The sequence below is a fragment of the Lepidochelys kempii genome, chromosome 2 (genome assembly GCF_965140285.1).
Source record: "Lepidochelys kempii isolate rLepKem1 chromosome 2, rLepKem1.hap1, whole genome shotgun sequence".
NCBI lineage: Eukaryota > Metazoa > Chordata > Testudines > Cheloniidae > Lepidochelys > Lepidochelys kempii.
In genome coordinates this window covers 195739239-195764486 of record NC_136381.1, presented here as the reverse complement: position 1 = coordinate 195764486, position 25248 = coordinate 195739239, and the positions used below count along the sequence as shown (strand labels likewise).

Here is a 25248-nt window from a genome sequence, read left to right as displayed (position 1 = left end):
AAGTACTTGACAGCTTTGATGTCATAGCATGATGGGAGCCTAGGAACCATGACTTCAAAGGACCTAAAATAAATACAACCGATAAGAATTTATTTATATGCTAAATGTTATTATTCACCTGCTTGATAGGAGTATTTAGTAGATATCGCCAAGAAAATGGTATTTACATGGTTTTATGTGCTGGTCACATTGAAGTCCTTCCTTAACAACACTAAACAATTAATAATATGAACATTTTGTAATAACACTTTTCTAAAGCCTCTATCAATGATAACCAAGTTATGATTAAGGCACTTACTAACAATACTAATGACAAGCTACCACAACTCTTCAAGACAGGTACCCCAGAGATCTGTGTAACCCACACACCTTCTGGTGTGGTGCTCTGTCCCATCTAGTGGCATTGAGATCACTTAAAGAGAGAGGTAAAATGAGTCTGCTCTACAACCTTAGCTAAGAGCCAGTTACCTTTTAGCTCATGCTGTGGAGGCTCATGCACTAAGCTCCAGAGGTCACCCAGTCTGATCCTGCCTGCCGCCGACCAGGGTCTGTCGGCATTACAAGTGGGGGCTCATCCGGAATTTCAACGGGGAAGACTCTGAAGCTCGGGATGAGCTTCCTCAGCTAGGGGAAGTATGTAACCCACAAACCTCCTGGGTGTGGTGTTCTGTCCCATCTAGTGGCACCGAGACCACTTAAAGAGAGAAAGAAAATGAGTCTGCTCTACAGCCTTAACTAACAGCCATTTGTCTTTTAGCTCATGCAGTAGAGGCTCGTGCACTAAGCTCTAGAGCAGGGGTGGGCAAACTACAACCCGTGAGCCGTTTTAAGCTGGCCTGTGAGCTCCTGCTGGGGAGTGGGATCTAGGGCTTGCCCTGCTGCAGTGCTTCAGCTGGGGCACCGGGTTGGGGGCTGCACCACACGACTCGGCCCCACTCCAGTGCTCCAGCTGGGGCGCTGGGTTAGGGGCCGCTCTGGCACTCCAGCCAGGGTGCTGGGTTGGGGGTCGCACCAAGCAGATCCCAGAAGCTGTGGCATGGCCTCGCTCCGGGGGTTGGGGGCCGCTCCGCACATAGGAGCTGGAGAAGGGACATGCCACTGCTTCCAGGAGCCACTTGAGGTGAGCGCCTCTCGGACCCTGCACCCCTGAGCCTCTCCCCACACCCCTGCCCCAACTCTCCAAACCCCTCTACCAGCCCGGAGCACCCTCCTGCACCCCAAACCCCTCATCCCCAGCCCCACCTCAGAGCCCGTACCCCCAACCAGAGCACTCACCCCCTCCCGCACCTCAACCCCAATTCTGTGAGCATTCATGACCTGCCATATAATTTCTATACCCCGATGTGGCCTGCAGGCCAAAAAGGTTGCCCACCCCTGCTCTAGAGGTCCCCGGTTCGATCCTGCCCACTGATGACATTACATCTGTTGGCATTACATCTGCAAGTCTGAGAGGTCCCAGTGCATATACATGTTGAGGACGGTAGCCATTACAAAACAAAACAAAACAAACCCGTCTAGTGTTAGAATTACCTTGGTCATTCTGACAGGAAAAGGGACACCAGATACACCCCGGAATAGCCCAGTGACTAGGGCACTCATGAGGGAGAGCAGGGACTTAAACAGGGATCTCCTACATCTTAGATGAGCACCCAAACTGGGCTATTAGCCATTTACAGATTATCTCTCTCTCTCTCTCCCTCTCTCTCAGTTTCAGAAGGTCTCAGGTTCATTCTCCATCACAACAAAAATTCCAAAACCTCAATTTTTCAAAAAACTGAATTCTTGTTTTCTGGTTAGCCCTACTCAGGGGCTAGCTAGAGACAGGAGAGGGTGTGGCCAAGGCTTCCTTATGCTGTGGTGATTCCCTGCAACTGCAAAGCCCATGGGGGATGGGGTGAAGTGCATATTAGGGCACCCTAGCCTGGGGGAGAAGGGGAAGAGGACAAAACACACCTGCTAACTAGTACAAAAGGGGAGCCTGGAGGGAAAACTACAAAGTACTCCTGGGGGAATTCTGCACCAAAAAAATTAAAAGTTCTGTGCCAAAAAAATAAAAATTCTGCATACACTATTTTAAAATTTTACACACTTTGTCAAAAATAACACTACATAATCACACCAGTTTTAATTATTTTGGTAATTTATTTCAAAATACCCGTCAGCAAGTATGTCTGTAACAATACAGATATCCCCAAAAATTCCCCCAGGAGTAGAGAGTTAAAAAAAACCCTATAACAACCCAGTTCTTGTTTCTCTGCCCCTTGGCCTCCCGAAGCCCAGCCAGGGGACCAGACACCCACAACCCCTCCCCTCCAGCGCCCAACCATGGGATTCCCCCCCAGTCAATAAACCCGAATCCCCTGCACCCGCAGAGATCAGCTGTGCACCCCCTGCCCAGGTACCTGCACCCTCCCCTCCAGAACCCAGCTGCAGGTCCCCTGCCCAGACACCCACCCCCATTTCCCTCAGAGCCCAGAGGGAGAAACAGCCTGATGCTCAGTCCCAGGCTTGTGTGGAATTACCTGCGCGCTGCCACCGCCTCCTTCCTCCAGTGTGTGCTGGGAACTGCAGCTGCCAGGAATCCTTCTGGCAGTATCTTCTATGTGCGAGTTGGGCTCTGCCACATCCAGTGGCCCCTGGTGGCAGCGAGCAGCGCTGCAGCCCATTTCTGTGCGGGCAAGGAAATTCTGTGCAAAAAACATTAATTTCTGCAAAATTATGCATTGCGCAGCGGGGCAGAAGTACACCAGGAGTAACAACAGGAAAAAGAAGGAGCAGGAGAGGAACAATGGAACGGTAGCAAAATAAAAGAAGTACAGAGACAAGTATCCAAGGGAAAGGGAGGATATACAAAATACAATATAGAAGAAAAGAAAACTTTGGAGAGGAAAAATGCAGACGAAGAGGAAAGCAAGAAATAAACAACTGGGACATTTAACAGGGAACAAGACAGTATTGATTAGGGTTTTGAAATTTACTTTTTTGATAACTTATTTTCTACATTTCACAACTCAATTCTAGAGATTGGAAAAGGGAAGCTATAGTAGAAAGTTACTGGCAATGGCAACGAGATTTGAGTCAAAATGTTGCTGTTAGACATAATGGTAGATTAACGCCTTGTCTAAAGACAAAAATTGCACCAGTTCAACTAAAACAAATTCAAAAACTGTTTATAGTTAAGTTGGTGCATACTCCTTTGTTGACAATGTTATATCAGTTTACAAATGGCTTATATCAGTTTAGTTTGGATTTAAGTGTATCTGCATAAATTGGCATGAGATTAAATGAAAATCAATTTTAGTTAAAGCAATGCTGTGTGTGTGTGTGTATGTAGAAAAAGATTAATACAAGAGAGTTTCTTTTTTGAAATGCATGCTACTATTGCACATAATTTTCCCTGGGAATTTCAAATTTTACATTTTTTTGTGGTTTAAATAGTGCTATACATTTTTTAAAAACAAATATAAGCTTATCTAGTTACTTAACTGAGCTCTTCACCATGGCACAAATCCCTTTTTGCTAAATTCATTTATACAATACCATAATATTCAGTACACTATTGTTGTTACATCCGTTGCTCTAGTCACTGGTAAAAGAAATGTCTTGAAGCGTAAGATTATAAAGTTAAGATAACTAAAGTCGTCTCTTACAGGACAAGTAGGAATTTGGGCGTCTGTTTAAAAATGACCAGCTCATCCAGGTCAAACTAGAACTGCTCTTTGACCGTATACGGCTTACTAGACTACAGCATCTTCTCCTACTCTAAACAGCCTAGTTTGATTTTTTTTCTTATGATTGTGATAAATTAATTAAAAATGCAAGATAGACCTGCTTGTCCACTTTCTCCAAGATGAATTTTGTTTGCCATTCTGTCACAAGTGAGCTCAGTGTCAAAGATGCACAGCTCAGTGTCAAAGATGCACTGTAGATCAGCTGGAGAATGAGTTCTGATTTTACGTTTTCCTGACTGTTTACAGAAACACAACTTCTGATATTCTCCAATTTTAACAACTCTGCCATGATCCCAATTGCAGCATTCATTATCTAATACTACAGCCATCAGAGTACTATAACTCTACCCTTAAGGAAATGTGAAGATTTTAAAAACACAATAAAAATTAACTTTTCCTCAGGGAATGGGGATATTTCAGTCTTCCTCTGAATCGTCATAACAGACAATTGCTCTTCTGCATGAGAAATTTTAAGTGGTCATTGGGCAAAGAAAGAACCAGTTGTCCACGATCCTTAGCGCTGATCTTCCATTAAAATAAAAAGAAACCCTGCAATACCCAAGGTAAGGATTTGTAAGGAGATGGAAGGAGCAGAAAGTACTATTTTTGGTGCTTAAGTGATCACAGAAGTAAATCAGTCTCTCACATCAAGATACACCCTCTACTGGAGAATTGTATTATGGGTTTTTTTGTTTTTGTTTTTTTGGAGAACTGTATGTACTGCACTGACAGAGGATAGGTATTTTCCTTTCCTAACTACTATGATCCTGTGAGTCTTCAATGTCCTATTTTTTATCTGTTTTACTATGAAGATTAATATCCTTATTTCATGCTCCAACTTGAACAGAGCAATTCAAGTATATAGCTACAGACACAGTAATGAGAGCTTTTAACAAAAATATGCTTTTTATTACCATTGAAATTCATTGACTGAGCTCTGAGATATTCAGAGGTCCAGACTTTTGAACAGTTTGAAATAGAGTAATTTATTACCAGAGATCAGAAGACACTCTACCTTGTGTTAGCATTCAAATGAATCAAGTTCTCTGGGCTTATCTACATGCAAAAATTGTATAGCTTTAACTATAATGGTATAGTTAAAGCAGTACAACCCCACTAGCCTGGCTGCAGTTAATACAGATATAAACTTGTGGATACTGGTATTCCTTATTCCAATAGGCTTAAAGGGATAAATTATAGTACCATAATTATGTCCATATTAGGATTTGTATCAATTTAACTGTTTTAATTTTAAAAAAATCATATGCCTAATCAAAATAATTAAACTGTGTAAACCAAGCCAAGAACTGTGTAAACCAAGTTTCTGATGCTCCGTGTACTTTTCCAGGCTCATTTCAGTATATAGAATCCTTTCCTGGTCTCTCCACAACTGGCGGGGGCGGGGGAGGGGGGCGGAAGGGGAGGGAAATGGGGGGGATGAGGTAGGAAAGACCTCCTATACTAGTGGTCTCCAACCTTTTTATGCACAAGATCACTTTTGGAATTTAAAATTAACCCAGGATTTCCCCCTCCTCTTTCCCAAGGCCCCACCTCCCTCCGTCACTCCATTCCCCCCTCTCTCCATTACTCACTCTCCCACGCCCTCACTCACTTTCACCAGACTGGGTCAGGAGGTTGGGGTGTGGGAGGGGGTGCAGGCTCTGGGCTGGGGCCAAGGGGTTCGGAGTGTGGGCGGGGGCTTCAGGCTGAACCTGGGGTAGGGGTACAGGAGTGAGGGGTGCAAGCTCTGGGAGGGAGTTTGGGTGCAGGAGGGGGCTCCGGGCAGGTGCAGGGGATTGGGGTACAGGAGAGGGTGAAGGGTTTGGAAGGGAGTTTGGGTGCAGGAGGGGGCTCTGGGCTGGGGCAGTGGGTTGGGGGTACAGGAGGGGGTGCCAGGTGCAGGCTCCGGCCAGGAGGCACATATCACAGGCTGTTCCTGGCCAGTGACGCAGTGGGGCTCAGGCAGGCTGCCTGCTTGCCTGCCGTGGCCCCATGCCGCTCCCGGAAGCGGCTGGCTCCTGGCATATCTCTGCGGCCTCCGGGTGGGAGGCATCAGGTCTCCGTGCGCTGCCTGCGCGCGCCACCCCCGCAGCTCCCGTTGCCCAGTTCCTGGCCAATGGGAGCCATGGGGACGGTACTGGGGGCAGGGGCAGCGTGCGGAGCCGCCTCCTCCTCCCCAGGAGCCGCAGAGACATGCCAGCAGCCAGCTGCTTCCTGGAACGACGTGTGGCTATGGTAGGAAGGCACCCTGCCTGAGCCCCGCTGCACTGCCGGACTTTTAGTGGCCCGGAGATAGCAATTGACTGGCAGAGGCTCCAGGATCTACCAGTTGATCGCGACCCATGGGTTGGTGACCACTGTCCTATACACACCACCATCATTCCTTTAAAGCAATATCTCTCTACTGCATCACTGCCAGGAAGTGTTGCTGCCAAAAGATTGGATAGTAACTGTTAACAGCAAATCATCTCACCAGAAGAATGGAATGAGACTGGTTCAGAAATAAAAATCAGTCCATATCAGAAAAAGATTGTTACTGGCAAACTTTTAGACACATTTGCTCTTTGCTCATGAACCAATTAAAAAAATCTGGGTGGGAACATTGGCAGAGAGGCATTCAGTGTGTTTAACTTCATTTTCCTCAGACATATTGTTGGCCTATTAGAACATGACTAGCAAAGCAAATTTATTATATTAAAAAGCTACATTAATGTTTTTTAAAGTATGCATACATTTGGCAGCACTATTTTGTAGTTTTCTCACAGTTTTCCTGGACCTTAATCTAAAATCCCCCAGTGCATGTGAGATGAAGAGGTTAACAAACAGGCTTGATATTTAGTTATGCTACATAAAGCATCATATATCAAACAGTAAAATAACTATGGCTGAGTTCAGTAAGATCCATGTGGATAGACTCTTGTGCCCGTGCATACAAGCCTGCAGGAAGGGGGGGGGTCCTCTATTTTAAAAGAGATTTATCTATTGATATACAATATTGATTGTATATTATCTTTTTTGTGGTACTTGTACAGTAGTAATTATTTGAGTTGTTATACAAATTACATAAATTCTCATGTTCTGATGAGGACAGGTGTTGTGTCAAGATTTGGATGCTTCTTACTATATGCTCAGCTTCTTTATTGCTACCAAGCACCACAGTAAAATAACTCAAATATTGAGGAAAAAGTAATCAAAAGTCCCTCCTGGACAACAATATTGCCTTCCACTTATATAGCATCTTTCAGCTAAGTATCTCCAATTACCTACAAAGGAAATTATTCTTAACTGCTAGGGAACAGAGACACAGAAGGCAAGAACTAATTTTGAACATGTAACTTGAAACAGCTAGGGCCTTATTTTCAGAAGTGCTGAGCATAAATAGTAACGGAAAGGGAAGCTGCAAGTACTCATTACCTCTAAAATCAGGCCTTTTGTGTCTCAGGTTGAATGCCCAAAATTGAGGCACCAAAACCTTGAGTGACCATTTTGGAAAATTACACCTAAGGGAAGGCCACATAATGAGTTAGCGGTACAAGTATTCAACAGTGCAGAAGCCCCATGCATTTTCCTAGACAGCACCTAATCTCACACTACAATTCATATAAAGAATGGAGGATCTCCCTCTGTTTCCATTTCCTTGATTAGGATCACAGCAGCAAGACTGGTTATATAGTTTGCAGCAGTGCAGACAATCTCACATGCTCAAAAAGTCAGGAACCCAATGAGTCAGGCCACCAAAGTTAGTGAACCATTTAAAAATAGAAGTTTTCTTTTAAAATTTGCCTCCAAACTTGTTTCCACTACAAACTATTTTAAAAATGAAAGCTGAACTTATGCAATTCTAGGTCTTCAAGAAATGGGACTTTAAGAAAGACACTAAATATTGCAAGACTAGCAAGTCATGACAGCTAGCAACACTTCACAGTGTTTGGGAGGCAGATTCCCCCCAACCCAACTGGAGACACAATGAACTTGCTCTTCTTCGCCTCACACTCTCCCCAGGAGAGGATAAACATGTGACAGATGTGTGATCAGGTTGCTTAATTACACCTCTGGAAGGCACCAAGACACTAGGTTGAAGAGCACAGTCTAAGAGCCTATACACAACAGAACAAGAGGCAGGTGAGACTGGGGCAAAACCAGGCATTGAGTTGCTTCCCTCTCCAATTCTCCTGCCAGAGAAGATCAGGCATATCTCAGCTGCCATTTGTGCTGGAACTACTGATGCTGGGTATGCTTCCACACTCCCTAGCTTAAAGGGGTTTCTATTATATACAGGATTTGCAGTTTGATTCAATGGCTTTCAGCATTCCTACTATAAAAATTATTTCAGCACCCCAGACAACTGGAGATAGACATGGCCTGAACAGGAGCTTTTGCCTCACCCCCCCATCTGCAGCCAGAGAGGGGCAGGCAGGGCTACCGACCGTCGTGTCAGTATAATAGGCGGCGGCCGAGGAGGGGGAACAGTTCACTCTTGGGGCCAGGCCCTGACCCCAAGCAGATGGGGAAACAACTCCTGGCTGCTCCCCCCACACTCGTGCCCACCAGGGAAGGCACCAGGCTGCATCAGCTTCACCCGCACACGTCCTCCGCATTCGCAGCCTTGCTCCCGACAGCTGGTCAGAGCAGGCCCTGGCTGCCTGGGCCAGGCCGGGCGTACCAGCCACCGAGCCCAGCGAGCCAAGGCAACTGGCCCCAAGCGAAGCCAAGCCGAGACTACAACTCCCAGCATGCCGCGCTCCGCCTTGCTGCGGGATGGAGCGGGGACTTCCCGCCGCGTCCCCACCCTACGGGCGCTGCACGAGCCCCCCCGCTCGCTCAGGTAGCCCTAGCACGATGTTATCAACCCCGGCCATTCCTAATCCCCAACTACCGCATTTATCTTACGAGACCGTTAAACTACGCCCCCCCCTCCCCCGCCGCTTTAATAAAATTGGTGGAAACAGCCGCCAATCACAGTCTTCCACTTCGCACTGTCGCTTTCTCATTGGTCGCTGTTGGTAAAGCCGCCTCTTCCCCTGCCACGCCTGTACTGGTTGGCTGAGACAATGGGCCTGTCCCTGCCCCCTGGAAGTACCTGTCGCTCTGTGACAGGTTGACAAGGAGGGCCTGACTGAGAGGGTAAGGTGGAGATTGGTTCCTCTTCCTCCTCCCCCTTCACCTCCTCTCTATGCCCCCGCCCCTCTGCTAGCTCCGCCCTCTTTCAGGCGGGCGGGGGAAAGAGAGTCCCATTCATTTATCCTCACACCTCTTCTGATTCGCCCGCGGCTTTAGGCCTTCTGGTCGTCTCATGGCCCAGCCTCACCCCACTGTCTCCCACGTCATCTCCCCCGACGGTTTCCCCTTGGCTCGCGCGCGGCCGACCCGCCGCCCCCACCACCACCTCTCTGCCTCGCGCTCCGCCGCGGCCGCCCCCCACCCGCTTCGTGCACAGCCTCCCTCCTGCCTCCCTCCTGCCGGCTCCTCCTTCCCCCTCCGCCCGCCCCCTCTCTAAGCCTGTGGCCCCTCCTTTCCGCTCCTCCTTGCCCTCCCCCGCCCCCCCCCAGCTCTCGCGCGCGCGCGCCGCCCCGGTGGCTCTCTCTGCCTCGCGCCGCACTGGGATGTTGACGGCTGCGTCTGGAGGCAGATCCCGGCTCGGCGAGGCGGCGGCCGGGGGAAGCCAGTGAGGCAGCCACAGCCCCCGCCGTAGCGCTCAGGGAGCGGGCGGACCTCCCTCGTCCCCCCCCCCCCCCCGCCCAGCCGTGCGCTAGGCGGAGAGACTGCGAGGAGCCCGGGGTACAACATGGCGGAGCACTCGGCCCCCGACCACAGGCACAAACCCGCCAACTCCGCCGGCTCCTTGGCGCTGGGGAATAGCCGGCCCGGGACGGGCAGCGGCTCCGCCGCGGCGGCTGCCGGCGGGCCCCCGGCGGGTGGAGGCGGCCTGTCGGGGGGCCTGTCGCAGCCGGCGGGCTGGCAGTCGCTGCTCTCCTTCACCATCCTCTTCCTGGCCTGGCTGGCCGGCTTCAGCTCCCGGCTCTTCGCCGTCATCCGCTTCGAGAGCATCATCCACGAGTTCGACCCCTGGTGAGTCGCCGCCGCCCTGGGGTGGGGTGGCGGGACCGGCGGGGGTCGGGGCTGATCGCTGCGCTGCCCCTGGGATGGGCGATGAACGCGCTGCCCCCTCCCCCCCCCCGGTGTCCTGAGCTCCGGTGGCGGGGCGCTGCCCCCAGTGAACGGCCCAACCCGGCCGGGCACCGGCCCGCGGCGCCGCTCGCCCACTTCGCCAAGTTGAGCTGCGCCTGTCCCCACTGCCGGGGGGCGGGAGCCGCGAGAGGACGCGGTGCGGCTGGGCTGGGAGCGAAGGGGCACCAGGTGCTGGGACACGCGAGGTGAAGGGGGCCGTGGGCCGAGCAAGGGGGCGCAGGCAGGCGGCGGGCTGGGAGGCAGCGGGAGCCGAAGGTAAGGCACAGAAGCGGCAATACGCAGCCAATGTGTGTGGGCTTTGCGGAGCATGGGGGAATCGGTGTAATTGGAAGAGAGGAGTTAAAATGAAGCTGCCTTATTGCTTTGCCTTTTTCCTTCCTGTGTGTTGAATTTTGCATGCTGCAGCTAGGAGGGTTGGTACAAAATACAGTTTTTTCTGGCAAGGGAAAAGTTGTGGCAACAGCAGGCAGGTGGGCTGTTGAGTTACATTGGAGATATTGAAATCCGTATGATCGGTGCTTTTTTTAAATGAACCAAAAAGGAACTAGAGTTTCATATGAAGTCTTTCTGTCACATTGTTGTCTCCAGATGTGCAGTAGCACTTCATAGTATTCTTTCATTGGATTCCTTTTTGGCCAGGGAGGGAGGAAAATAAGAATTGCACCTCAGGAAGTAAATCTTCATAAAAGTGACTGGTGGCATTACAATAAAATGGGTGACACTGATTTACTACCAGATATTTCAAAGTGCCCAGGTTTTTTTAACCTGAGGTTTCTTAGTGTTTGCTTTCATTTGTATGTAAAGATATTTGGGAATCTTTAGAAAATAAAGTGGATTCTTGTGTGTTGGAGGGAATGGAACCATGTTATGTATAAGATCAAGAAATGCTGCACTAGTTTCTGTTCTAGTCCTTGCAGCAAGGTTTGTGGTTAAGAGGAAGGCAGCAGGAGTGTGGGGAATTGAAATATTGTATCTTGTGTTAGTTGAGACCATTCTAGTAAGTTGCCCCGTATTTAGAACTTTAAGTAAGATATTTTTGCATTGTTCATTTGATTTTCATATTTTTTTTTTAAACAAGCCAAAATTTTAGGTGTGAGGTCTCTTATGATTGATCATTTTGAGGGAAGGACATGCTCTATGTTTTGAAATACTGAGTATACATTTTATTGTTGATTTTATAAAATATATATTATACATTTCAATTTGCACACTTGAATATTCAGTTTGGGTGCAACTTTTATTTCTTATTTAGTTTGCAAATTATGGTATTTAAGGGCAGAGGTAGTGTCCACAGAAGTAAAGAACATCAAGAAGGCTTTGTTCTTAAGCATTGTGTTAAATCATTTTAATGCAAATTCAGTACTGAAAAAGCAAAAGTAAAGGATACTCTGAAGTTCAAGCATTGGCCTGTTATAAGAGTGTTTTATTGTGTAAATATAAATAAGTGAAATTGAAATGCAAATCTAAATTAATATAAATTAGAGAAGAAGGGATTTATTAAATTTGGTGCATCTTCTGCTATTTCAGGAATTGTCTCCTATATAATTTTTTTTTGCTTTTCTGTTCTAAATTTAGGTAAAAGGACTTATTACACTTTGGAATAGTTTCCAACTGCAATAGATTTTGCTCTCAGGAAGTTTTTCCTGGTATAGGGCCTAAATTTTCACCTAATTTCTTCCCGTTATTCTTATTTATCAAGGTTCATTCTCAGATGAATGGGAATTGTGCTGTGGTGAGTTAGGTGATGTAGTATCAACTTAAAAAAAAGGATAAAACAAAAATTAAATTTCTAGCTCTTATAGCAGCAAAGGTAACATTCTGCTTGTAAACAGTATGTTAGATGCAGTCATCTTCCTGACTACAAACAGATAGCTTCAGTCTATCTGTTTCGGCATGTAGCTTTGCCAATCATCTGTAGAATAAAGTTAACAAAACCCAGTGGTTATACTGGAAGTCTTGGGGCAGCAGTGAAAATATCAAGAATCATGTCAATGTTATGATGCTATATGCCAGAAGTGTAGCAGTAGGCACTACAGCTATTTAGTGGGGAAGAGAACCTCAACTACGCAAGATCTGGAAGAAAGATAGAGTAGAGGAGACCCGGGTACATTGCAGCTGTCTCAGTGCAAGGAGACAGGAGGAGGAGAAAGAGCTGCTCCTCCATTTGAGCAGTTAGGAGTAGAATTTTAAATTTACAAGACTACTAGTCAAAGTCTGGTTAGAAAGAATCCATAAGCAGAGTCTAGGAACCATGCCCAGGTAAAAATCTCAGTAGCTGCCTCCTTCCAAGGGTATATCTACATTGGCAGAGTTACATCGCTGGCAGTTACATCGCCACTTGGAGAGCGCTGAAGGAGAAACTGCTGTTGTGTGTTCACGCTGTCAGCTGCCTGCGCAGCAGTGTGTTTACACTTGCAGCACTTGCATCGGTATTCGGAGTGGTTCACAGAGCATCTCTTCCTATTCTGCCACTAAGAGTTGTGGGAAGGTGGAGGGGGTCACGGAGGATCGTGGGTCCTGACCCAATGCCCGTGATGCATTGCTTCGCACCCCAGCAATCTCTGTGCTTCCGTCTGCATTTGGCGCCATCTTTCAATGGTTTGTGTACTGCGCACTCTGCCTCTTCGGTCCGCAGGAATGGATCCTGCACTGTTGACCAATATGCTGCTCGCTTTCACTAACACGTAACGAGTGGCAGTGGAAGTAGTCCTTAAACTACAAAGGCAAGAGGAGTGCGACGTTGATCTCGCCGCACATAGTAGCTACAACAGAAGATTGCTTGCGGCATTCACGGAGCTGCTGTCCTTAGTAGAATGCCACTTTTGAGCTTGGGAAACAAGCACTGAGTGGTGAGATCACATTGTGATACACGTCTGGGATGATGAGCAGTGGGTGCAGAACTTTTAGATGAGGAAAGCCACATTCATAGGACTGTAATGAGCTCACCCCAGCCCTGCGGCGCAAGGACACAAGAATGAGAACTGCCTGTCGTTGGAGAAGCACGTGGCGATTGCACTGTGGAAGCTGGCTACTCCAGACTGCTACTGATCAGTCGCTAACCAGTTCGGAGTGGGAAAGTCAACCGTTGGATGCGAGTTGACGGAAGTGTGCAGGGCCATTAATCGCATCCTGCTCCAAAAGACCGTGACTCTGGGCAACGTGCGTGACGTGGATGGCTTGCATAAATGGGCTTCCCTAACTGCAGAGGGGCAATAGATGGCGTGCATATACTAATTATGGCACCAGACCACCTAAGTACGTTAATTGGAAGGGGTATTTCTCTCTGGTTCTCCAGGCACTTGTGAATTACCATGGGTGTTTCACGGACATTAATGCAGGCTGGTTCGGAAAGGTGCATGACGCATGCATCTTTCGGAACACTGACTTGTTCGGGAAGCTGCAAGCAAGGACTTTCTTCCTGGACAAGAAGATCACCATAGGGGAAGTCGAAATGCACATTGTGATCCTGGTAGACCCTGCCTACCCCTTAACGCTGTGGCTTATGAAGCCATACACGAGGCGCCTTGACAGCAGCAAGGAGCAGTTCAACAACAGGCTGAGCAAGTGCAGTATGACTGTTGAGTGTGCTTTGGGCTGTTTAAAGCCCCACTGGCGCTGCCTATATGGGAGGCTGGACCTGGCCGATGACAATATTCCTATACTTATAGCTGCGTGTTGTACGCTCCATAATATTTGTGAAGGGAAAAATGAAAGCTTCACTCAGGTCTGGACTGCTGAGGCTCAGCACCTGGAGGCTGAATTTGAACAGCCAGAGACCAGGCTATTAGAGGGGGGCAACGTGGGGTCATAAGGATCAGGGATGCCTTGAGGCAGCAATTTGAATCTGAAAGCCACTAATACTTTTTGCTATGGTTAGGAGTGTGGTGCTTGTAATGCTAGGAGGTGATCGTGATTGGTGCAGACGATGCACTGTGAAGGTTTAGGAAAATTGCGTGTTGTTTTGCAGGGCTCTGTTTGATTTCAATTAATGGAATAAAAATTGCTTTCAAACCAAAACAATTCCTTTATTAAAAAATTACAACCAGAGGAGAGAGGGACAAATAAAAAAACACATTAGCACTGTGGTAGATGGGGGGAAGGGAGGGTCCCAGGAGGAGTCCCGGGATGGTTAAAAATTTGTGTATGTGCAGGTATCATATGCAGTCTTGTCCTCTGGAGTACAATGCAACGGGTACTGTACTTCTGTGGGGCTAAACTGCAGAGGGATGGGTGTTGAGTGCAGTGAGTACTGCGAGTCCGCAGCGCTGGACTGTGACAGAGTAGGAGGAATGCAACAAGTACAGACTGGAGGCAGGAGGTTGATAAGAGTGTGTTGGTGGTGTCTGGGAGCGCCACTGAGTATTGCATCCAGCCCTTTGTAGAACCAGCAGCTCGTGGGCGCAGCACCGGAGCGGCGGTTTGCCTTCTGCGCCTTGTGGTAGGTGTTGTGCAGCTCCTTCACTTTGACCCTGTACTGCAGTGTGTCCCGGTCATGTGTCGTGCAATCTGTCCGTAGATATCATAATTCCTACGGCTGGAGCTCAGCTGGGACTGGACAGCCTCCTCTCTCCAAATGCTGATGAGGTCTAGCAGCTCGGCATTGCTCCAAGTGAGGGATCGCCCAGTGCATGCAGCAGGCATGGTGAGCTGGAAGGATGCACTGAGACCATTGCATATATTGCCAAGCAAACAGGAAGGGGACTTTCAAAATTCCCAAGGAATGTAAGGGGTGGTATCAAGCTTGGTTACAAAAGGGCTGTCAAGCAATTAAAAAAATTAATCACGATTAATCGTGCTTTTAATAATGGAATACCATTACTGGATATTTTCTACATTTTCAAATATATTGATTTCAACTACAACACAGAATACAAAGTATACAGTGCTCATTTTATATTTATTTTTTCATTACAAATATTTGCACTGTAAAAAACAAAAGAAATCATATTTTTCAGTTCACCTAATACAAGTAGTGTAGTGCAATCTCTTTATCATGAAAGTTGAACTTAAAAATGTAGAATAACTTTGAACTTTTGTTAAAAAAATTTCCAGCAAGAAATATTTTAAAACTAATGCTATTTTATAGCGAGTGGCTTTATGATTCTCTATACATGTGTGGTTTTCTTTTAATAATTCAATATTTTTATTTATTTCGATTTAAAATAAGACACCTATCCAAATCTCCAGGTGCCCTAACAAATTATTAGCAATACCACAAATACGTTGAGACCCTACCAGTATTAAAGTAATCATTTCAGCAGGAACTCAGCCAGTCACACACCTACTTCTTCTTTTTTGTGGGAAGCATACACTCAACCCTCTTGAAAAAACTGTCGAACAGACACTTTTGGAGTATGCCAGGATGGTCACCAAAGCTGAACTATTTCAGACCAAGGGGAGTAAATTCCATAGTCTTGGAGCCCTCACAGAAAATGCTCTGCCAGCTGCCTCCTCTTTTTTAAAACGAAGGAGATTCAGCTTAGGCGCCCCTGTTAACTTGAGCTGTCTCAGTAAGGCACAGAATAAGAGGCGATCTTTCAGGTAGCTAGTCCCAAGCTATTTCTTGCTTTATGGTAATAACTAACACCTTAAACTCCACCCAGAGACCAATAAGTAAGTAGTGCAGATTCTGGCGCACTGGTGTTATGCTCCCAGTGAGATGCCTTGCTCAGTTTTGCTCCATTTACTTAATCTTTTACTATGGGTGGATGCTACTTTCTGGATTGTTGCTTGCAGGGCTACACATCTTTTCTTTTTAAAAGATTGTTATCTTCAATACGGAACCTATCAAGCAGATGTGAAACAGATTAAGGCCTGGTCTACACCTAAAACTTAGATTGACCTAGCTATGTCACTCAGGTGTGAAAAATGCACACCCCATGAGAGATGTAGTGAAGCAGACCCAGGCACCAGTGTAGACACCAGTGGGTTGAGAGAAGAATTTTACCATTGATATAGCTATCACCTCTTGAACAGTGGATTTATTACAGTGATGAAAAATACCCTTCTGTTGCTGTAGCAAGTATCTGCTTTACAGGGAGGTAGCTGGAGTGCTTGTAGTGTGGACATCCCCAAGGGTCAGTTTCTCTCTGCTACTGTTTACAAAAACTCAGCAGTAGAAGTAAATGTGGGAACTCTTCATGGGAGGAGGACAATCCCTAAAAGAGTACTGGAGCCACCTGCCTTGCAAGAGCCAGGAGGTTGAGGGAGTAGTAGAGATCTTTTTCACCATTGTGTCCATGAGACACTGGTATAGGAAGGAGAAACACAAGGAATGTGTGGGGGCTTCAGTTTGAGACATCTAATGGAACCCTTGAGCAGGGTTCAACGACACCATCCAAATAAGATTCCAAACACCCTCCCCATTCCCAGAAGTTGTGTTGGCTTTTCACCTCTGCATTGTCTGTGGACAATGCCTCTTGGCTCCAAACTTTATCTGTTGGCAACTGGTGGGTTCAGTGTGCTAGTTATTAGTGCTTGGAAACTTCACTAGACTCCTTTGTGGGGTCCCATGGATGGTTGTAGGTATTGGCATGGGGTGCAGGAAGAGATTGTTGGAGAAGTCAGAAAAGAGAAATATGGTGGGTGTGCGTGCGCTGTGGAGAAAGTGCATGGAATGAGAGTGGGAAGAAGTAAGGAGAGATAAAATACAGGGATGGAGGTAGAGAACACAATGTAGGGAAAAATTCTGCACACAACATTTTAAAATTCTGCAAATTTTGACCAAAAAACACTACATAATCACACCAGTTTCAATTATTTTGGTAATTTATTTCAAAATACCTGTCAGCAAGTATGTCTGTAACAATACAGACACACACACAAATTCCCGCAGGAGCAGAGAGTTAAAGAAACCCCTGTGACAACCCAATTCCTGTTTCTCTGTCTCCTTCCCCCCCCCATCCCCTGGCCGGCTGGGGGGGGCCAGACATCCCTCCCCCCCGAGCCCAGCCATGGGCACCCCAGCCAATACACACAAACCCCTTCCCTCCCCGGATCCCAGCTGTGAACCCCCTTGTCCATATACCTGCACCCCTTCCTCTCTGGAGCCCAGCTATAGCCCCCCCCACCCCAAGACCCGCTCCCCCACCACACCCCCCAGGATCCAGAGGGAGAAAACAGTCTGATGCTCGGTACCAGGCTTGCATGGAGTTTCCTGTGCACAGCTCTCTCCTTCCTTCAGGGCACTCTGGGAGCTATAGTTGCCAGGAACCCTCTAGCTCCCTCTCCCTCCCCCCAGCAGTGTCTTCTGTGTGCGAGCTGGACTCTGTCGGGTCTAGTGGCAGCTAGCAGCACTGCAGCCTGTTGCTGTGGGGGAGGAAATTCCACATGCACGTTAATTTCTGCAAAATTCTGCATTGCGCAGTGGTGCAGAATTCCCCCAGGAGTATACATTCTGCTCTGTCTGAGGGGATAGAGCCTGCCCCACTCCTACCTCCTCAGAAACACGCAAAGCGCTGCCCCTCCATGCTGAGTGTGCCACAGTAATGAGCAAGAGGGACGGTGTCTCTCTCTCTCTCTCTCTCTCTCTCTCTCTCTCTCTCTCTCTCTCTCTCACATTCATGACTGAACAACTCGCCCCCTTCCCCTGTGGTCATTTACATTTCAACTGGCTGTTCCAGGCGCCTGAACCAACCTGGCTGCGCTGCCAGGTAGGGGCACATGACCACTGTTATGGCTTCCCTTTGCTTCTCTATCAGAAGTCATTTTTCTGTAGGGAAGCAAAGAAATCTGTGGAGGACATTAATTCTGTGCACATGCAGTGATGCAGAATTCCCCCAGGAGTACTTTTATAGAGAATACCCCCACCCCAGGCAGACAGCTGAGAAAAAACACAGACTGGGAATACGGACTCAGCCTAGGGAGATCCAGTCTGTGAGAAGGACTTCAGGAAACATTAAATGTGTGCATAGAACACTCCTGAGGGAATTCTGCTCCATAGAAAATACATTCTGCAGAAGAAGTGCTGCAGTTCTGCCTTTCTCCCACCAGAGGCCACTGTGGCACCAGAATAGCTGGCTGACCAGCATTAAAAGCTAGCCGCTGGCTGCTTTCATCACAGCAGCCTCTTGTGGAGCCAGGTTAGGAGGCAGAGTGGGCCAAGTGGGGCTGCTGGGGGTATGTGTGTGCCACAGACTGAGGTTTAAAGGGCTAATGAGTGGGACAGACTGGAGTACAGGCTCCGGAGCTAGTGGGGTGACAGCATTGAGCCAAGCGCTGAGTGTGTGTGTGTGGGGGGGCTTCAGGGCCACATGTGGATGAACGGTATGGGGGGGCTACAGGGACAGGGGCATATGTGCCTGACTGAATGGAAGAGGTTCAGGGTCTTTGTGCGGGAGGCTTCCCAACTCCCTAACAATTTCTCCCCCCCCGCCCCCAAGAAACCGTTCCATACTTTTCACCCACAGCCAACAACCCTTCAGGTTCACTCTCGGGGTCCTTCCCTCTCCCTCAACTCCTCCATTACCTCTGACTCCTCCAAGCCTTTCTCCAGCTTCTGAGGGATGCAGGAAATACATTTCTGTATTGTAGTTTAATGAATTATTACTCATAGTTCTGTATTAATATGCCTAGTAAGGAATCTATTTGTTAAAAAAAAAAATTCCTGAATCTTTCTATTTGTCTATATTTTTACAGACATACTTGCTGACAGGTATTTTGAAATAAATTATCAAAATAATTGAAATCAGTGTGATTATATTGTGTTCCTTTTGACAAATAAAATATACAGAATTTTAAAATATTGTATGCAGAATTTTTAGTCTTTTGGCACAGAATTCCCCCAGGAGTAAGAGACAGCCTCTTTTTTCAGCCTGTGGCCTCACTCCCATTGAGAATAATAGAAAATGTTAGTTATTTTGAAAGAGGGATTATTTTTATCAAATCTCTGCATTTCCCTTACTCGTACTCGTCCTGCAAATTTAAATATTGGCCTCCTTCATTGCAGGGCAGCTAACATGACTTAGTACCAGGTAAACAAGGTTACCGTCTCTGCTAGCTATGCTGATATGTCTTTCAGGATGGAAGAAGAGGGGGGATGATTAACAAGATAAATTTACTAACTGGTAAAGAGCTGGTCCGAGTTCCTTCTTCCATTCCACAGCTCTCCCTTTCTACCCTCTTTCTTCTTAAAGGTAATTCAAAAGCAGAAACCCTATGGGAAGTGGAGTCAGGTTTTATATGTTCTGTTCTTTGCCTTCTTACTTCTTGGTCACTGGTGGCATAATGTTAGTGTGCTGATTATTCCAGCAGTGTTGGAGTTGAGGAGGGCATTCAACAAACTTTTTTTACAAGTGAAAAAATTTCCCATGTCAAATGTTACTATCACTTTGACTATGCCTTCCATCCTTTTCTACAACTGCAACATTTATTTTAGTTGAAAGTGGTGCACTTAGTCATTTTGGTAGTGGTACTTAAGTATTCCTAGTGTGTTTATTAACCAGGTTATATTAAAAATATTTTAAATAGGTGTCATGTCACCATCTTTAAAAAAATTGTAGGTCTGTGAGGACTCTTCTGAGTAACAGCTGACAATAAGAAATTTCTAGCAGATTGGTGGCCTTCAGGCCCGGAATCAGAATGACCTTATACGTTAGTCACTGATTCAAAGATTAGTTTTGCCTCTAATAACTGTCAGAACTCCTCTCTTGGAAAGACTGCAGTGACATAATATTTATAGTTCAAGAAAGACCTGATACTTTTCCTTAAAATAATAATTTTTTAGATGAAAATCCAAAGGCTTACAAAAAAAAAATCCTTTATCAGATTTCCAATAGCATTACTAATTAAAAAGAAAATCAGAATCAAGATAGGAAATATTTAGAAATGTGGCAGAAGTTTTCCCTTTAATCTTTTATTCTTTGCATCTTTTCTCCTTACACTTAAAAAAAAAAAAAAAAAAAAAGACAAAAATGCATTGATTTCAGAGGTTTATTTTTATTAGGTTTCAGTTTTTGAAAGTTATAGTCCCATATGTAAAGAGTGAAGTTATAGGTTACATGTCCTCTCATTTGTGCTTTACTGTTCATTTTTTAAATTCATAATGTAAAGTCAGGTTTTCAGTGGATTAAATGGTAAAAGTTAGTTTGAATTTTAATGGCTTATAAAAACATAAATATATTTTGAAATTTGTAAAAATGTAGATATATATATGTATATCCTCTTCTTATGACCAGAAATTAGTTCTGAAAGTGGTTTGTATGCATGTTGGAAGATGTTTGTATGATTGTAATTGGATAATCCTATCCATTTTGTGCTTTTTGTTTTTAGGAAATTTAGGGTGTAAGCTGTCTTGACGCTCAACAGGCAGATATGTAGTGATCTTTATTTTTTTTAAATGTTCCTATCTAATGATCAGGCACATGTACAATACAAAGTACAAGTTGACTCAGTGGTAACATGAGACTTAGTCCCCAGTGCAACACCATCTCACCCACCCTCTAATCAATTTCAAATCAGATCACTCAACCCAGTAAAGAAAAAAATGCCTAGCAGTATGGATCATTCCAGAGTTAAGGACTTCTGAGAATGTGCTGCCCTCTTATACCAACCATTCACATCTAGAGAATTTAAGATTGTTTCCCAGGTGATCTCAACTGCAGAAGTAAAACATGAGAAAGAGAGTGTAAAGTATACAAGACCTAAATCATAAGCTTTATAGATAAATAATAATATTGTTTGTGAACTTCATCTAGGAAAAAGGTGAAAGCCTGGACTGCATACTCTGGAGAACAAGATTCCAACAAAAAGTGTGGCTAAGTAACTGGGCAATCACATTCTTAAACCTGTTAAGGCTGAAGATCCAGATAGCTGGAGATTGTATGGGAAATGTGATGCCTAGCTGAATATGAGTTACCTTCTTTTTCTCTTTACTTTTGATCAAATATTTTTTATTTTCTACTCCTTCGATCTCAGTTGCTCTGCTGCACTTCTGAGCATGCTATAAAAGTCAGTAAAATGAACATTTAGGTGTCTCAAGTTTTCATGAAAATGAAGCATAAATAGAAATAAAAGTTAGTCACTGATAGTCATATAAAATCTTTTATATCATAAACTTCAGCAAACATTAACAGAGTTGGGGGAGAGCAAGGTGCCCAGATGTAATATGGGGCAGGGAGGAAAGGAATCTGAACAGGGCTCAGCTAAACCAAGGAAAATAGAATGTTAACTTCATTAATAATGTTACAGAACCCACTGGTGTTTCTGGCAGGAGGAGACCTGAGCCTCTTGGTTGTTTTGGAATGAGACGCTGTCTGGGTGGCAGTTACACACCCACCAGCCTAGCTCCCTGAAAACTGGGTATATACAGAGGCCACCTCTTGGCTTTACTCTGCCATTGCTTCTGGCCCTAGTTGTACTGCTGCTGTCACCACAGCTGCAGCTCCCATTGTGAAAGTTGCTCTTGGGTGAACTGAGGAAAAGTAAAACACTCTATTCTCTGTGTGCTTCCGTAGTTCTTCAAGTGATTGCAGATGTCCATTACACTACGGGTGTGTGCATCTTGTGCATTGGTCTCAGAAAGTTTCCCCTAGCAGGACCCGGGGGTAACCACACCTGCTCCCTGTTACTCCAAATCAAGGGTATAAAGGGTGGAGATGTTCCCTCCCCTTCAGTTCCATCTTACCATTGGTGGTCACAGTGTGCTGTCATTTTTTCCTCTGTGAATGTGCAGTCAGTGTGTTTTTGTTAGTGGTACTTGGTGCACCTGGTGCTGGGGAAACCCACGTCTAGGTCCCTAGGCTTCAAACTTTACTTTGAGTGGTGCAAACTCTTGCCTGAAATGCTTGAGTGACAGGACAGGTATCTGTTTTTCCTAGACAGCTGGATCAATACCAGTGGAAGCATAAGCAGCAAAGGAGGAGACCTCTGCTACCTCCTCATTCACGCACCTCTAAACAGCCTATCTGATTCCTGTTGAGTATGGCATTTGGACTGTAGCAGATCTTAGACTTTCTATCTCTCTGCCCCTCCTTTGACAGCAGGTTGTCGCATTTCCTAAGTATGTGGCAGTCCGTTACCTCCCGCAAGTGGGTGCTAAAGATGGTGGAATTGGGATATATCCTCCAATTCCTGTCTTCCCCCTGTTCCCAGGGACCCATCTCACGAATCAGTTCTGAAATAAGTGCAGATTCTATGTTCTTTGGGAGCCATAGAAGTGCCCTCTCAGTATTGGGGCACCAGGTTTTACTCCCAATGCTTCCTAATATCCAAAACAATTCTGGACCTTCAGAACATCAAGAAGTTAGTTCTGAATGCCCTTGCAACTATTGTCCCTTTGCTAGATCCAGGAGATTGGTATGCTGCCCTTTTCTTCCCCCTGTATTTTGTAGCTACTGTACTTCAATGTTATGTTTAGTGCCCTGGCTAGAAAATGTATTGTAAATTTTTCAAGCCATGTTCATAATCATTTGTAAAAAGGAAAATTCAGAATGCAAATTGCTGATGTAGTAACAGGGTTGCTATTTTAAATATACAAAATTCAAATCAGAGTGTAAGGTTTCAGCGGTAACACATCTGTACCACGTTAAAGATTTGTATACAAGCACACATTTAACAGCTTTTAACTCAGATAGAATATTACATATGTACATTGTAGCCACATTTGCATTTAGTAGAATGTATAATGTCTGGATGGTCGTAATTAAATTTCATCATTAACGTTTCGTTCAACAATTTGTATATAAGTAGATACCAGTCACATTTGTAGTAATTTGGAACTGAGCATTTTTATGACAAGGGCTTAATATCATGCTTTCCCCGAAGAAACACCTTACGCAATCCATTCTGCAAAATCAAAATTTGCTTTTAAAAAAATCTAGCTCTTACACTTGCAAGGATTGTAATTACGGGCTGTGTAAACAATAGGTAATTTTCTTGAGTCTGCGGGCATAAAGCCCCAGTGCCCCTGCTGTGCTAAAGGTTTTAGGGGCAGAGTGGAAGTAACAAGGTTCTGATTGGTTTTACTGCTGCTATTCACATCTCTGAACGGTAATGGCATTGTCTGGAATCTTATCCATTTCATGCTATTAATGACGGGAACTAGGCTTCTTATTTGGTTATTGCTAATATGCCTCCCTTTCCGTCACCCTCACCTCAACTCTAGTATTTAGTAACTTATATGTTTATGCTATGTTTTGTTCCCTGGCTAGAAAAAGTATTGTAAATTTTTCAGTACTTGTATGTAATCAGATGCAATGGAAAGGTCAAATATGTTCTAGAACTATCAATTCTGTCTACCTCTAGTGTTGTTAATCTCTAAACAAAGTTGTTGCACTACTGTCCTGTTGTGTTTTTTATGTATGTTTTACTAAGAGAGTAAGCAAAATATCTTTTTAAGTATTCATTTTAAACAGTGCTTTTGTCAAGGAAGTACAAGTCTTAGTACTTGTTGTCAAAGCCAAAGATGTCTGCTTATAAATACAGCAGTAATTAATTTGGTACAGAAATGCTGCAGTATTCTAGAGCGCCTTGGTATAACAGGTGATTACAGTAAGTGGTGTTAATCAGTCATCTTACAGTGTCACCCCATGTCATGAAAGAGCAGTTTTCAGGGTTGAATAAAATCAAACCTAAAATTGGAAAGCTAGCCAGGAGAAAATGAGTATTGATATTTTCCAGCATATTAATGGAAATGTTAATCAGGTAGCTGAATTTATAAATTCTCATCTTATAAACCAATCAAAATTCATGTCACTGCAAAAATCCAATTACTATGATTGCTTGTACAGCTGCTCTGCTTCTTCACTTTAATGTTTTGCTGCGCTTTTTGATATTTAAATTAAAATATGTTTAAAACTAGTAACCTTAAATTTATAGCCCATCTATATTACATCTAAAATTGTATCAGGGTACATAGTTACAACATAGTAGTCCTGTAGCCCTATTACAGTCTGATTAAAAGTTGGGTAGATAGGACCTAACAACATCACTGTAAAATCCAGTTATGTGGTCATTGTTAGGTTCTATCTACACTATAGTTTTATTTATTTTTTTATTTGTTTACTTTTATAGTGACCAAAGGTGTGCTATGTACTTTACAATGCTAGTGGAAAGGCATGGTCCCTGCCTTGAAGAGCTTAAAATCAAATTTTAGATGTGATACTACAAATAAGAGAAACAAACATTAGGGCAGAGGGAGGGATGAAAGTTACGACAGTTTCATTTAGTCATTCCGGCTTAAACATGTGTACATCTGCATGTTCACGCAGAAGTTGGAGTTTGTATTTGGCTGGCCAAGGACAGCATTATGGAAGGGTTCCAACAAACCTGTCCAATTTACCACTTGTGGGAGCTAAAGTTATTAGGGTTAACCTTAAACTACTCAAGGGTACTAGTTTATTTCTGAGATAAATACTGTAGTAAAATGGAATATACAGGAGACTTGCTAATCATGGTTCAGATTACCCTTCCAATCCCCCTCAAGAGTCTGAAATTGGAGACTGAATATGTCAAGAGCAAGAACTATGTGGCTATAAGTACCCCTAACACCTTTGCGTAGGCTTAAAAAGTTTACATGTTCACCCACAAATTGAAGCTTACTGGCAAGTGTAAAAAAAACTGTGTAGCTCCGCTTCCCCAAGGTCAGACCCCTCTGCAGTTTCAAGGAGAAAATCCTAGAAATGTAGGACTAGAAGGGACCTTGGTATGTCATCTAGTCCAGTCCACTGCACTGAAATTGACTAAGTATCAAGACCATCCCTGACAGGTATTTGTCTAACCTGTTCTTAAAAAGCACCAATGATGGAGATTGCACAACCTCCCTACATAATTTGTTCCAGTGCTTAACTACCCTGACAGTCAGGACGTTTTTCCTAGTGTCTAATCTAAAGGTTTCTTTCCGCAATTTAAGCCCATTACTTGACCTGTCCTGTCCTCATTGGTTAAGGAGAATAGTTTATCACTCTCCTCTTTATAACAACCTTTTACGTACTTGAAGACTGTTATCGTGTCCCCCCTCAGTCTTCTCCTCTCCAGACTACACAAACCCATTTTTTCCAAATCTTTCCTTATAGGTCATGTTTTCTAGACCTTAAATCATTTTTGCTGCTCTGCCCTGGGCTTTCTCCGATTTGTCTACATGTTTCCTGAAGTATGGTGTCCAGACATAGTACTCTTGTCGAGGCCTTTATCAGTGCTGTATAGAGTGGAAGAATTACTTCTCGTTTCTTCCTTACAGCATTCCTGCTAATACACCACCAAATGATCACTTTTTTTTTGCAACGGTATTCCACTGTTGACCCATATTTAGTTTGTGATCTGCTATAACCCCCAGATCCTTTTCTGCAGTACTCCTTGCGAAGCAGTCATTTCCCATTTTGTATTTGTGCAA

At 44.9% G+C, this 25248-nt stretch overlaps 1 protein-coding gene across 1 annotated transcript in view; it reads left to right on the top strand.

Annotated features, from left to right (window-relative positions):
• The first annotated feature begins 9273 nt into the window (after window positions 1-9273).
• The window catches only part of STT3B (STT3 oligosaccharyltransferase complex catalytic subunit B), a 74115-nt gene continuing 58140 nt past the window's right edge, over window positions 9274-25248 (top strand). The window contains exon 1 of the mRNA XM_073333369.1: window positions 9274-9800. Coding sequence (XP_073189470.1) covers window positions 9517-9800 — 284 coding nt within the window. The 5' untranslated portion in view covers window positions 9274-9516. The remainder of the gene's footprint in view (window positions 9801-25248) is intronic.